General features: G+C 55.5%; 4 protein-coding genes across 4 annotated transcripts; all 4 read left to right on the forward strand.

The window, feature by feature from the left end:
- Positions 1-938: 938 nt before the first annotated feature.
- LBRM_32_3580 (conserved hypothetical protein) lies at positions 939-1,661 on the forward strand (the record flags this gene model as incomplete). Its single annotated transcript, XM_001567659.1, has 1 exon — positions 939-1,661. The coding sequence occupies one exon, from the start codon at positions 939-941 to the stop codon at positions 1,659-1,661; it is 723 nt and encodes a 240-aa protein (XP_001567709.1).
- Positions 1,662-3,222: 1,561 nt separating this feature from the next.
- On the forward strand, positions 3,223-4,431 carry LBRM_32_3590 (putative chaperone protein DNAj; the record flags this gene model as incomplete). Its single annotated transcript, XM_001567660.2, has 1 exon — positions 3,223-4,431. One exon carries the CDS (start codon positions 3,223-3,225, stop codon positions 4,429-4,431), a length of 1,209 nt encoding a protein of 402 aa, XP_001567710.2.
- Positions 4,432-5,472: 1,041 nt separating this feature from the next.
- LBRM_32_3600 (putative dihydrolipoamide dehydrogenase) lies at positions 5,473-6,903 on the forward strand (the record flags this gene model as incomplete). Its single annotated transcript, XM_001567661.1, has 1 exon — positions 5,473-6,903. One exon carries the CDS (start codon positions 5,473-5,475, stop codon positions 6,901-6,903), a length of 1,431 nt encoding a protein of 476 aa, XP_001567711.1.
- Positions 6,904-11,058: 4,155 nt separating this feature from the next.
- On the forward strand, positions 11,059-11,970 carry LBRM_32_3610 (putative cyclin 6; the record flags this gene model as incomplete). Its single annotated transcript, XM_001567662.2, has 1 exon — positions 11,059-11,970. The coding sequence occupies one exon, from the start codon at positions 11,059-11,061 to the stop codon at positions 11,968-11,970; it is 912 nt and encodes a 303-aa protein (XP_001567712.2).
- Positions 11,971-13,675: the final 1,705 nt, after the last annotated feature.

Consider the following 13,675-nt stretch of genomic DNA (forward strand, 5'->3'; position numbering starts at 1 on the left):
TTAAATCAAACAACAGTCACGGGAAAGACTGAAAAGCAATATAATAGCAAACCTATAAGACTCACACAGCAAAGATATTTATACTTAAAATAATATAAGCCTTAACAAATAACAAAGCGTCAAGAACTCAAGGAGAAAGAATAGCGAAATAAGGGAAAATGCAAAAAAATCAGAGTTTCTTACATAGGAGGAGATGTAGAAGGGTCAGAGTCCGAGACATGAAATCCGAAGATAACATTGGAAAAAGTAGAGGAAATAAAAGAAATAAAACTACTAACAAGAGAAAAAAGAACATCAAACCAAGTAGAAAAAAAGCAAGAATAGAAAAATGAGAATTATCGTGGATATAAATGAACAAGTGAAACATAAAAAAAAGGGAGAGGAAGAAGTGATAGTAAGGCTTATGAATACAATAAGAAACGACAATAGACTACCAGAAAAAAAAAATGATCAGGAGAATATCATGATGATGTAGGAAGAGGATTAACTAGGATACAGACACAACAAAGCAAGCATGATAATCTGGAGATTTGAAACAGAGAAGGTGAGGCGAGGAATAACAAAATAGTAAAAGTAATAAAAAATAATTTTTATTTCACCGCCACCCCACACGCTATTCACCGGGAATATTCCTCCTTTTCTTTATTCCTTCGGTGCTTTTCATTGCAGCTCGGCTTCCCTTACAGAAACACACCAGAGCCCAAGAGTCAACAGCAGCGGTCTATCAACAGGGGCAGGGAAGTGGACACAGCGGTGACGCAGACGCATCCTCACCAGAAGAGAAGGAAGGGTGAGTCACACGGGTCGCCTCTTGCACCTTTCCGAGGTTGCGCTTCTCTTTCGTTATCGTGGTGGCGTCACTCACTTTTTGCTCCACCGAGAGCCAAAAGGGGTCCCAGCGTGTAAACACGCACCTCTCTCGCTCGTTTTGCGTCAACATGAGCTCCTCCACCCCATCCACGCCGCTGAGCTACCAGGGCGGTGGCGGTGGTGGCATCCGCGATATCGGCACCGTCACGTCCGGCATGGCCATTATGAACTTTGATCAGAAGACAAAGCCGTACACGCGCAGCGATCTCGTGCAGTTTCTGATGAACTACCAGGCCAATCTGAATGAGGTGGAGCTGCGACTTGTGGAGAAAGGTATGGTGGGCACCTTTGTTGGCATACCAGTGTTCTTTGGTGCTGGATACTTCCTAAGTGGCCGGCTTGGCTGGCATCGCGTGGTGCGAGCCATGGCGCCGCTGAGCGAGGAAGGACGGCCGAGTTGGCTCGTTATCCACCTCCCAAAGATTGGTCGCATTGCCTTTGGGCTGTCGGCGGCCACCATCCCCTACATTGCGGTGCAACAGTGGTTCGTCTCGCGCGTGCTGGAGTTGGATGAGCGGGAGAGCAACTTATCCTTCCACGTCCGGCGACTGATGCTGTCACAGCGCTCCAGCATGATGTTTAAGCGCACCGCTACGCGTGAGGTGACAAGAGAGGAGCAGCAGCGCCTGCTGCGCGAGGCCGAGGCACACGTAAATGAGAATCGCAGTGGTCAGCGTGTAAGCCAGGGCCTGGGCACCGGTCCTGTAGACGTGAACCTGCAGCTGGGCCAACAGGTGCTGACACCACTGGCGCAGACAGGCTACAAGCCGATGCCTACGCAGCAGCGATAGAGGGGGACTGGTGTGGCATCGAACTCAGGCTTGCGCGTGGTCTCTTATGGACCTGAGCTGCAGAAGGGCACCGTGAAGCCGCGACACGGTGCGCCCTCACCTCCATCTCTTTCTTTCGCCTTCCGTAGGCACGTGTGCTATTGACTCGGCTTCTCTCTCCTCGCTGTTTGACGTCGTGCCGAGGGTGCCTTTCGTTTCCTCTTTTTGCTTCAAGTTTTGATGTGCTGCGTGTGAACTGGTGCTCTGGGTCAGGACGGGGGTGTGCTGAGGTCCACAAGTGTCTCCTCTTGTTGCTCCTCGCTGTTGTGAGGACTGGCGAAAAGGTTCCTCGCAGGATGGAGTGTGTGATTCGCCATGTCTTTGGCGCGGAGAAGGCGATGGCACTGTGGTGCAGTTTTCTGTTGCGTAGGTGCTTTTCCTACTGTGGCACACTTCTTCCAGATCCACACTGTCAAGAACGCAACAAGCGCGCTCTCTTCTCCGTGTGTGGCTTCGCAGCTGTTGCTGATGTGTTTCTCGGACTACCTCATTCCTGTTCTTGAAGGCTTGTCTCCCCTTTCTTTTCTCTTCCCGACAGAGAGAGGGGGGCGCCCAACCCTGCCACACTGGCACATGTGCGCCCACTCTCTCTGTTCTTTCACGCGTATCCGCGTTTCACAAGATTCCCTAACACGCGATACGAAAAACAACAAAAATGCGGCTGCTGACCGCGTGGGAGAAGAAGAGTGAGTATTGAGGCGCGTGCACACACACACACACAGGTGCATGCAGAAGCCTTGCTGTGCACCTGTTATCTCGGTATTCCCTGTGCTCCCTCTTCCCCGCCTCTCTACTTCAATCACCCCCAAGCTTGATGCAAGGTCGTGGTGATGTTCTTCAGAAAGAGGGCAGTGAGGACCCTCTTTGTCGCTGTTCTTTGCATGCGTCTCACACGGTCGGCACTGACCAGCTCGTCTAGTTGTGGACCTGTGCAGAGATGAATGCACCCACTCGAGTCGCTCAGACCTCTTGTGCGAGTCGTTTCCGTTTTCCCTTTTATTCCCTTGGCGTCTGCTGCGCTTTCCACTACTCTTCTTACCACCCAACTCCTCTCCGTACTCTGCCACTGCTGCTATAGGGCCACCCATCCCACGTTGTACGCCATCTCCTGCTTTGGCTTCCTACCCCCGGTGGCTCATTTCCTGTGTGGACATTTTTGCAGCACGTTCTCTCTTCTTCATACTTCACTCCCCCTCCCCCTTTTTTTTTTTACTGCGCCACCCCCCACCTCCTTTCTCTCTCGACGTCACTCATTCTTGCTGTGAGTGCGCGGGTGCGCGCCAGTGGTTTTATCGAAGCGGTGGGAAGCGTTGTTGTTGCTGCCAATCGCCCGAAAAAACGGCAAGAGTGGGTAAAGCTCATGTGGCGTGCGTCACGACATTGCTGCTGTGCTGCTCTATAGAACCTGCACAGCGTAGGTGCTTCTCCCCTCTTTGAAGTGACCCCCACACCCACCCACACATACATACACAATCACAACAGCAACAATTCATCGACTCACCAACTTCCGCTGCCATAGGGAATGGTGTCGACCGTTGTGTGCTCGCATCGTGCTGTTGTGCGGTGTGCATGTGCGCTTGCGCTTCTACTTGTATGCGTGGCACTGAACTCGAACGCATTTTTTGACTTTGGTGGCGGTCATCACACCGATGCGTCGAAGGCCCAGGTGCGCCGTGGCCCAGAGGTGGACTACTACAAGGTGCTGCAGTTGGAGGGTAAGCGCGAGGAAGTGACGGAGAAGGACATCCGCCAGCAATTCCGCCGCCTCTCTCGTCTTTACCACCCCGATGTAGCGAAGACGGAAGAGGATAAAGCGAAGTACAGTCAAGTTAACCGTGCGTACGAGGTGCTCTCCGACAAGCGGAAGCGGAAGATCTACGACATGCGTGGGGAGCAGGGCTTGGCGCAGCTTGAAGAGCTGGACCGCACCAAGGGCTCCCCTGGCGGTGGTATGAACCCCCTCGCCCAGCTCTTCGGCATGCGGGCGGACAACGGCCTGCGAGGGCCCGACATGGAGCTGGAGGCGAAGGTGGACCTTGCCAAATTGTTCACTGGCGGGCAGGAGATTCTCCGGATCAACAAGCGCAGGGTGTGCCAGGCCTGCAAAGGCAGCGGCGCCGATGCGACGGCGGCCGTTGTGCAGTGCCGGCAATGCGGCGGCCAGGGCGTGTTGCGCCAGCGCATCCAGTTAGCTCCTGGCATGATCCAGGAGGTACACCAGAGGTGCACCTCCTGCGGCGGAGCGGGTCGGCGGCCAGAGCGGGTGTGCCCCGTCTGTCGAGGCAGGAAGGTCATGCAGGGCAGCAGCACAATTGTATTGGAGCTGGAGCCCGGCATGACGGAGAACTCCGTGCTGAAGTTCGAGATGGAGGCCGAGGAGTCGCCGGACCGTCTGCCGGGGGACGTTGTCGTGCGCGTGCACACCCACCCGCACCCCGTTTTCTCACGCCGCCGCAACCAGCTGGACTTGGACACGTCCCTAACGCTGACTCTCAAGGAGGCCCTCGTAGGCTTTGACCGCAACATCACACACCTAGACGGCGAGGAGCAGGTCCGAGTGTATCGACGCGACGCCGTGTCTCCCTACGGCACGGTGCTTCGCCTCCCGGGAAAAGGAATGCCAAAGCTGCATGTTCCATCGGAGCGGGGCGACCTCTACATCCGCCTGCAGTACGACTTGCCCGCACGGCTGACAAAGGAGCAGAAGGAGCTGGTGGAGAAGCTGCTGTGAGTTTCCGCGCTGAATGAACGTTGCGATTGGAGGTAGAGGGATACTACCTATGGTCGCAGCGCGTTGTTATCAGCGACACTCGTTGGTGTTGTACCTCAGGGACTAGAGCGTCCTCATGTGCACTGTTATGTGTATTTGTGTAGGCCCTTGAATAATACCTGTATACTTCTTTCTGCCGGGCTAACAGTGTGCCACAGGGACCGTGGATGGACGCGGCGTTGGGGGTGGCGGCGAATCTCTCTCATTGTGGGCTTGCACGGAGAGTGCTTCCTCTTGCGCCGACTTGGCTACGTCTTTGTTTTTTCCCTTTCGTTTTGTTTCTCCCTTTTCTGACTTGGATGTGAGGAGAGCACACACACACACACACACACACACACGCACACGCACGCACCCATGCGCCACAAATTTATGGCCTTCACAAGCTCACCATTACACGGGTGCAGAAGCCATTCGAGAGATCGTCTATGAATGGTGGTGCAAAGCGCCAGTAGCAAATCCATCCCTCTCCCCCATCTCCCATTCCTCAAATTCATGCAGCTCGAATCATAGCGTGCGCGCTTGTCATGACACTCGTCGTTCTGAGATACCGCTTGTCTCATGGCGTGCCCTGCGACGGTGCACCAGCGACCATCCTCGCATCTGGTGTCTCCGTGTGAGATGTGCAGACATAGACGTGCGTGTACGTATGCGTGCACCCTTATGTATGTAGACGCATAGAGGTATGAGGGAGGTGGAGCGTGTTGTCACATCTCTCATTGCTTTGTCTTTGATGGCGCCTACTCGTTACCTCCTTTCCCATTCCTCTCATCCCTGCCGCTGAACTTCTCTTGCGCATCTCTGCTTTGACCCGCGTGGCGTGTGACGTGGCGTACCCTCTGCAGTCTCTACTCTCTCGTATTGATTCGCCCCTTCACTCGCTCAGCACTTACTTAGCAAACTTTCGCTATTGCCTCTTGCGAGTTTTTCCCCTTTCGCGACGACGCTGAGTGGTCTAAGGTCGAACACCCACTTCCTTCTCCCCATACACAGACAGACACCAACATGTTTCGCAGGAACATACCTTACTTGGCGTCGTACGACGTGACAGTGATTGGCGGTGGTCCTGGCGGGTACGTGGCGGCCATCAAGGCAGCCCAGCTCGGCCTCAAGACTGCCTGCATCGAGAAACGCGGTGCCCTTGGCGGTACGTGCCTGAATGTCGGGTGCATCCCGTCAAAGGCGCTGCTGCACGCGACACACCTGTACCACGACGCTCACGCCAATTTTGCCAAATATGGCCTGCGCGGTGGGGAGAATGTAACGATGGATGTGGCTGCGATGCAGGCGCAGAAGATGAAAGGGGTAAAGGCGCTCACTGGCGGCGTCGAGTACCTCCTCAAGAAGAACAAAGTTGCCTACTATAAAGGGGAAGGTAGCTTCATCACCGCCAACCAGATTAAGGTGAAGGCTCTGGATGGAAAGGACGAGACGCTTGAGTCGAAGAAGACGATCGTGGCCACTGGCAGCGAGCCAACAGAGCTGCCGTTCCTGCCCTTCGACGAGAGGATTGTCTTGTCTTCCACCGGCGCCCTCGACCTTAATCACGTGCCGAAAAAGATGATCGTTGTTGGTGGCGGCGTGATTGGGCTGGAGCTGGGAAGCGTATGGGCCCGCCTTGGCGCTGAGGTGACCGTTGTGGAGTTTGCCTCTCGCTGCGCCGCCACCACCGACGCTGACGTATCCAAGGCGCTCACGGATGCGCTGGAGAAGAACGAGAAGATGCGTATTATGACCCATACGAAGGTTGTCGGTGGCAAGAACAATGGTAGCAGCGTGACGATCGAGGTGGAGGGTAAGGATGGCAAGAGGCAGACACTCGAGGCGGACGCACTGCTGTGCTCCGTGGGCCGCCGCCCGCACACGTCCGGCTTGAACGCCGAGGCTATCAACCTCAAGATGGAGCGTGGCTTTGTCTGCATCAACGACCACTTTGAGACGAACGTGCCGAGCGTTTACGCAATCGGCGATGTCGTGAACAAGGGCCCAATGCTAGCGCACAAGGCTGAGGAGGAAGGCGTCGCGTGTGCAGAGATGCTAGCTGGCAAGCCTGGCCACGTGAACTACGGCGTCATCCCCGGTGTTATCTACACCAACCCCGAGGTCGCGCAGGTGGGCGAGACGGAGGAGCAGGCGAAGAAGAAGGGGATTGACTACAAGGTCGGCAAGTTCCCCTTTAGCGCCAACTCGCGCGCCAAGGCTGTTGGCACCGAGGAAGGCTTCGTGAAGGTGGTGACGGACAAGAAGACGGACCGCATCCTTGGTGTGCAGATTGTGTGCACGGCAGCTGGCGAGATGATCGCGGAGTCGGCGCTGGCGATGGAGTACGGCGCGAGCTCTGAGGATGTGGGCCGCACCTGCCACGCCCACCCTACCATGTCCGAGGCGGTGAAGGAGGCGTGCATGGCGTGCTTTGCCCAGACGATCAACTTCTAAGCGGGATGGAGAATGCGTGCACTGGCGCGAGTGAGACAGGCAGGGGACCAAAGAGACGTTGGCGAGCGCGCACACGCAGTCTCACGCTCACAAGCACTCGCCGTTGGCACCCCTTCCACGTCTTTGCCTTCGTGTTCAGCCACCGTCAACCAGTTCGACTCTATCGTTCCCCAAAGGGCACATACATGTGTAGGCCAATGTGTCGGGTCGAGGCTGAACGGGAAACGGGTGCGCTGCACAGACAACCACTTTAATGGATATGCACCTCGTAGCGCACTGAGCTAACGACACCCCCACACCCACACACTACCATAGTTTTCGTATTGGAGAGGCGAGGCGTGAGATGCATCCGAGGTGGGCGAGCGCCCTCGCCTTCTTTTTCTTTTATGCGTCTCCTAATCCGTTGTACTCACCAGGCGCGCCGCGTCATCACTTGCCAAAAGTTTTCGCTTTCTCTCGGGGTTTCTTCGTCTGAATCCTGTGCGTTTTCTCTCTCTCTCTGTGCTTTTTTCCCCCTTACGTGTCCCTGGTGCGTGTGCGTTAGCGAGCAAGTCTTCTCTCCCCAAGCAACAACAGAGGAGGAGTGGAGGTTGGAAATCCAATCAACCCAGCTGAGAAGCGGCACCCTGCTGATGCAAGGCAAAGGAGAAGCGAAGCGGCGAAAGAACTAGCTGAGGCGCGATAAGCACTAAAGGGGTCGTACTCTGCCCCCCCCACCCCCCCTGCCTGTTTCCCTTGATCTGATTCTCCGCACACCATCCCCGTCACTATCTGTTCCTCTCCTCTCGTGTTCTCACTCTCTCCACTGCCTCATGTGATGCTTGACTTGCGTGGCTCTTTCTCGGTTTTCTTCTTGACTGTTTGTGGCGTCGCGGTCGTGGATGCCCCTAACAGTCGGCATCTCTGTACGCGCCTGCCCCCCTTTCTGTGCGATATTTCTGAGCTCGAACAAGAGAGGGAGACGGAGAGCAGGTGACAAGGAACGATAAGAGAGAGAGAGACAGCAGTGAGGGAAGAGGGAGAGAGGATGGTTTCAGCGGTGAGTTCTCCGGGGTATACCTGCACGAGTGTGTGGGTTATGTGAAGAGCATCATGTGATGCAGTAGTACCGTCGCCTCACAAGCACGCTTGCTGAAGAAGAGAGAGAGAGGGGTGCGGTGCTGAACCATTGACACCTCGATGAGAGCCCCTTTGCGCTCCCTGGTGGAGATGACGTATGAAGGTGAGAGGGCGATGAAGTGAGGGAAAGGGGTGGCGAGAGGCTGCTCAACGTGCTGGCTCTGCTGCAAAATGGGAAAGGGTGCCGCGCTCGACCGCAGTCTTCTGTGTAGTTCTTCAGTGCATGTCCCCCTATGTGTTCGTGTGTAGGGCACGGGCTCTTCTCTCTGCTCTCGTCGTGTGCTATTCTCAGCAAGAGATACTGCTCTTGTGCATTCACACACAAGCACACACACAGGCCCTTTGCCTCTTCGGCTCTCCTCCTCTGCCGTCTTTTCTGTATCATTCTCCGCTCAAGCACAAGCTCGACGCTCCCGTCCCCTCGCCCTTTCTCTGTCTGTCTTTCCACCGCACGCTCAGCATGCCGACAGGCGACAGGGTATCTACAGTTACGAGGCAGTGATGTCTAAAAGAAAAGCAGATTAGCGAAGAAAAGAGAAGGAATGCGTGACTATGGGTGCTTCCGCGCCCCAACACTCTTGATTGAGACGGCGCAGTACCGCTTCCCCACAACGTGGGGGCTGCGACAGCAAATGCCCTGTATTTCATCCTCCGTCAATGTGGGAAGCACGGCCGTGCATGCGACTTTCATGCCTGTGGTTCACCAGTCGCTAGTCGACAGTGGGAGAAGCGCTGAGGGTGGTCTCTGTGGACACCTGGAGAGACCCTCTCTATCCCCGCGCATGTTTGCTCTGCCACGAGGGCGATCCTTCCTCCCTCCCTCGAGGGGAGGTGAGCAGCAAACGCAACCGCAGCCATGCACATGGCCATTGTGATGCACACCCTTCCACCTTTTCTTTCCTTCTTCGATACATTAACCAATCACACCATACACGCTCTCAACGCCCCCCCCCCCCCCCCCCCTCCCACATACAACGCTCTTGCACCCACGCCCATATTTTCCTTCACTGCGCTGTGAGGTGACCTTCTTCTCTCCTATTCTTCCCCGTATGAACTACAGTTTGTTAAGAGACAGCACCGAAGTAAAGCGCTTACTCACCCCCCTCACCCGAAAGACCCACAGCACGGAACGCCAGTGCCTCCCAGACACTCACTGATTGGAAAAAGGGAACGGAAAGTCAGAAGGCAAAGAACGAGGTGAAAGAAAACTCGGCAGCACGACCGCACACGCTCTCGCACACTTCAAAGCCTCGTGCAAGCGTAAGCACAGATCGAATAGGAGGCTTGCACGCACGCAGACACACACGCCCACATAAACGCAGAGGGAGTTGCTGTTTTCCTCGTGTTTTTCTCTGTCGGCTCTCGCTCTCCTGTCGCCTTTTTTTTGTCGTTCTGTGAAGTCGTTTGGAGTCGTGCTGAAGCGTGTTTCTGTGTGAACGATTCCCCCCTGCCCTGTCATATTGCCGCGCGCTCTCCTACGGCTCCGCCCCCCCCCCCCCCCCTCCACACACACGCGCGTCTTTTCTCTTTCCTGTGAGATTTTTCTTCTCTTTTCTCTTCCGGTGTTTCACGTCGTTTCTCTCACCGTGTCAGTGTGTAGGTGCGCCTCCACCTCTGTCTGCGTGCAGGGTTGGCCACTTACGTCACCCCCCCCGCCCCTCCCACTTCACTCGCTCTCTGTCTCATAATACGCACACGTGTGAACGTCTCCCGCACAACACCCGCCATTCTCTGATTTTAGGCGCTCCTCTTTTCTTCTCCCCTCTCCCTCCCCCTCCCTTTTTTTATTTCTTCTTAGCAGACCAGAATAGACTCGCACCCCCCCTTTTCGCCCCTTCCCGCCTCACCTTTTAGATCCTTCACCGCCATCTCCCTTTTTTTCTTCTTCCCCTCTGACTTTCGCCTCCTCCTCCTCCTCCTCCCCCCTTTTTTTGTTCTTTCGCGCCCTGTGGTGTCTTCACCGCATCATCCTCCAGCTCCATCAAGTCATACGCACCCTGAACCCCAACACGCGCTTAAGCAACTCTCTCTATATATCTACCTTGGCTTTGCCTCCACCTCTGCGAGCTCGCACACCTCTCTCCTACCCCTCGAAGAAACCTTTTTAGACTTTACCTTTTCTGTTTCGCATCTCTCGCACTGTTGTCTCGTGTCGTTGTCGCTTTGGTCGGCTGCATCACCCTTTACGTCCCTCTAGTTTCTCCTTTCTCTCGCTCCCCTTCGCACTTCTTCCGTCTCTTCCCTGCAGGCGCGCACGCGCTTACCGGCTTCGCTTTTTTTTTCTTTGCTTTTCTGTGTGGTGTGCGTATGTGTGTGCGACTGCGTGGAACTTTCCAAGCAGAAGATTCACTCACGTAGACGTAAAAGCTGTACTCGTGATTGGAGTAGCCAACAAAAAATTGGCCAAGATACCCTTCTGAAGCTTGATCAGCGGAGTAACACACCACCCCTATCCCTCGCTTTCCATTCGTGCTCGATACAGTGCTTAACCCCCACACAGCGCGACAGAGACAGTGCGACGGCATCCCTCTCTTCAACCAACGCCTCCACGCCTCGACATCGACTTCTGGTCTCCCACGTGTGTGTGTGCGTTGTGCGTCTTTTTCTCTCGCCATTTTCATATTTGTCTGTCACTGCGCGTGAGTGCGTGTGTGCGACATCATGTCCGCTCTTCGTGAGGTGTCCAACCTCGCCAACAACGTTGGCGCCGACATCAAGCAGCGTCAGCAGACCAGCCGAATCGACCCCAACAACAATGGCTTCTCCGGCGCCTCGTTCCTTCACCAGGAAAGCCTTCATCGAGGCTCACAGCAGGAGCAGCGCTTGACGGCGGCGAGCAGCTTCTCTGCGGCAACGTCGCACAGCATGCATAGCTTCATGGCACGAAAGAGCGAGAGCGAGTCCCACACCCACGCTCGACGCACAAACGCAATTGTGCCTCTGCGAGCTGGTCGTACCTTGTCCGGCTCATGCCCAGACATTCGCCATGCACATGAGCCGACGTACTGCACAGACTTGATCGGCGACATCACCGACATGTTTGTGGAGCGAGAGCGGCAAGCGGTGGCGCGCTTCAACGAAGGCAACACGAGCAGCGGGCCAACGAACACAAGCACCCTGTACGCCTACTACGCGTCTCCCGAGTACCTGCAGTACCAACCTGAAATTAACGAGAAAATGCGTATGATTCTCGTCGATTGGCTGATCGATGTGCACCTCAAGTTCAAACTGCACGCGGAGACCATGTATCTGGCCGTCAACCTTATCGATCGCTATCTGTCCTGCGCCAACAACAAGGCAGACCGAACCACATTCGTGCCACGCGCGCAGCTGCAGCTCGTCGGCGTCAGTGCGATGCTGCTGGCGTCCAAGTACGAGGAGATTTGGCCGCCAGAGGTGAAGGAGTGCGTGCACATCAGTGCTAACACGTACACTCGCGAGGAGATTATTCAGATGGAGCGCTCCATGTGCACTGCGCTGTCGTTTCGGCTGACCGTTCCGACGCCCTACCCCTTTGCGTCGCGTGCGTGGACGGTGCTGGAGGGAGACGACTTCCTCGGAGTTGGCACTGACGAGGAGCAGCGTCGCCAGCACTTCGCGATTGTGCGCCACGCCACGAGCTTCTTCATGGAGCATGCACTACTGGACTACAAGTGTCTTCAGTTCACCCCATCGCAGATCGCTCACGCGTCGGTGTTTCTGGCGTTACTGGTGCTGCGCACGAAACTGGAGCTACCCAAGGCGTCTAACTTTCCTGTGTGGACGGATGCCCTGCGGTACTACACAAAAGCTGAGGTGCACGAGTTCCGTGGCTGCGCTGAGGTCATCCTCGAGTACGTGAACTACGTCCCCACGACCAAGTATCAAGCAGTGCGCCGCAAGTATAACAGCGGACGCTACATGGAAATCTCGAAAATGCTGCTGCCTAACGAGCTGCCAACAATGTAAGGAAGCTGGAAGCAGCACCGACTTGCGCGCGTGACGTAGGCTTGGTGATCTTTCTGTATCTCTGTGTAGGTGTGCGTCAGTGTATGCTGCACGCGTGCTCTTCTCCAACCTCCACTGCTCATGGGGGCGCGACGACGAAGTATAGTTTGGTTAGATTATGTTAGATCCCCGCCTTTCCTGTAGCTTTGCTTCGCCCCTTTTACTCAGTTGTGTGATCGTGCGCTCTATCGAACGCCAACGAGACATCCCCTCCCCATCTAACAGCTGCAGCAGTGTGTGTGTGTGTGTAGGTTGTCGTGGATCTATCTTGTACACGTGGTCGTACGTGTGGGCTTCTTCTTTTCCCTGCAGCTCCCCGCAGTGCCCCCTTCCTCGTTCCGTACTTGGTGCGCCTGTCACGGGTCCTTTTCACTGTCGCGGTTGATTCGTTCTATTCTCTCCCTCTTTCAGTTTTTATGGCTTTGGCGTGTAACGCTGTGCTGCGTGGAGTGCATGGACGCGCCACCGAGGGACAGCCACTTGCACAGGCGCGTCCCTCGCGACGACAACCATACGCAGACTACCCAAGCAGTGCATCATTTTCCTTTCTTCAGCCACATGTAGATGGTGCACGTTGTATATATGTCTTTCTCTCGTAGTACGGCTTTCTGTTTTGTGTGTCTCTGTTGTTGATGCCCAGATCAGCGCACCACACCCCCGGGGTGAGTACACGTACAGACGTACAAGCCCGCGCGCACTCGTCGTTTTTTTTTTCCTTTATTTCTTCGCTTCTCACCACCCTTCGTGTTGAGGTCTATAGATGACCAGAGATGATGTGAGCGTGTACGTCCCCTCCTCACTACTCATGAATGCACAAGCGCGCTTAAAATAACCCTGACCCACACCCATGCGCGCAGTGACACACATACCAGACGTCAGCAATGGTGGCAGATTTCTCCTCTGTATGTTTCTGCTTGAGGCGTGTCTGCCCACGTTCCTGTGTGCATGCCAGACGCTGTGCGTGTGCGCGCTTGTGTGTCTGTGTGTGCTTGTGAGAAAGAGAGCGGCGTATCACGCACTTTTTGTACTCGATGGCTTTTAGCTCAGAAACTGCCCTGTCTTCTTCGTCCCTTCTTCAAAAAATACAACACCAAACACACCCACGCAGTGAACTCACCAAGCTCGCCCGTCACTACGCCAGGTGCTCCAGAGGCGCGACCGTGCGCGCGTGTGTGTGTGCGCGCGTCGGGAACCGATTACGGGAAGGTGGTGTGTTTGGCGTAGCGTTGTACTCCACGCGTTCGTTGATGCGCTCGCTCGCTTCTCCAGGTAGCTTGAAGAGCTTGAGGGGACTCTGAAATGGCGTTGGTTTGTCCCCTAATTGTGGAGAGTCAGAGGGCGGGCGACGGCGAAGCGGCGTGTCGGGCATGCAGCCCAACTGTGTGCGCGCTTTCTCTTTTACACCGTGTCCGATTCCTTTCCCTTCTGGCGAATGCTGATGTACATCGAGGCTCGTTGACCATGGGCCGCTCCGCTCATCTCCATCCGGGCTCATGTGCGTACCACCGCCCCCACCCCCTCCGTCACCTCCTCCCTTCTTCTGCTTGCCCTCTTTCCATGCGCGCCATTTCTTCTGTGATTCCCACGCACTGCACCTCTCGCCCCCCGCTGTGCTCTTCTCTCGCTGCCCTCCCTCTTTCGTTCTCTTTCTCCTGTGGACGCAGGT

Source organism: Leishmania braziliensis, chromosome 32, assembly GCF_000002845.2.
Source record: "Leishmania braziliensis MHOM/BR/75/M2904 complete genome, chromosome 32".
Classification (NCBI taxonomy): domain Eukaryota; phylum Euglenozoa; class Kinetoplastea; order Trypanosomatida; family Trypanosomatidae; genus Leishmania; species Leishmania braziliensis.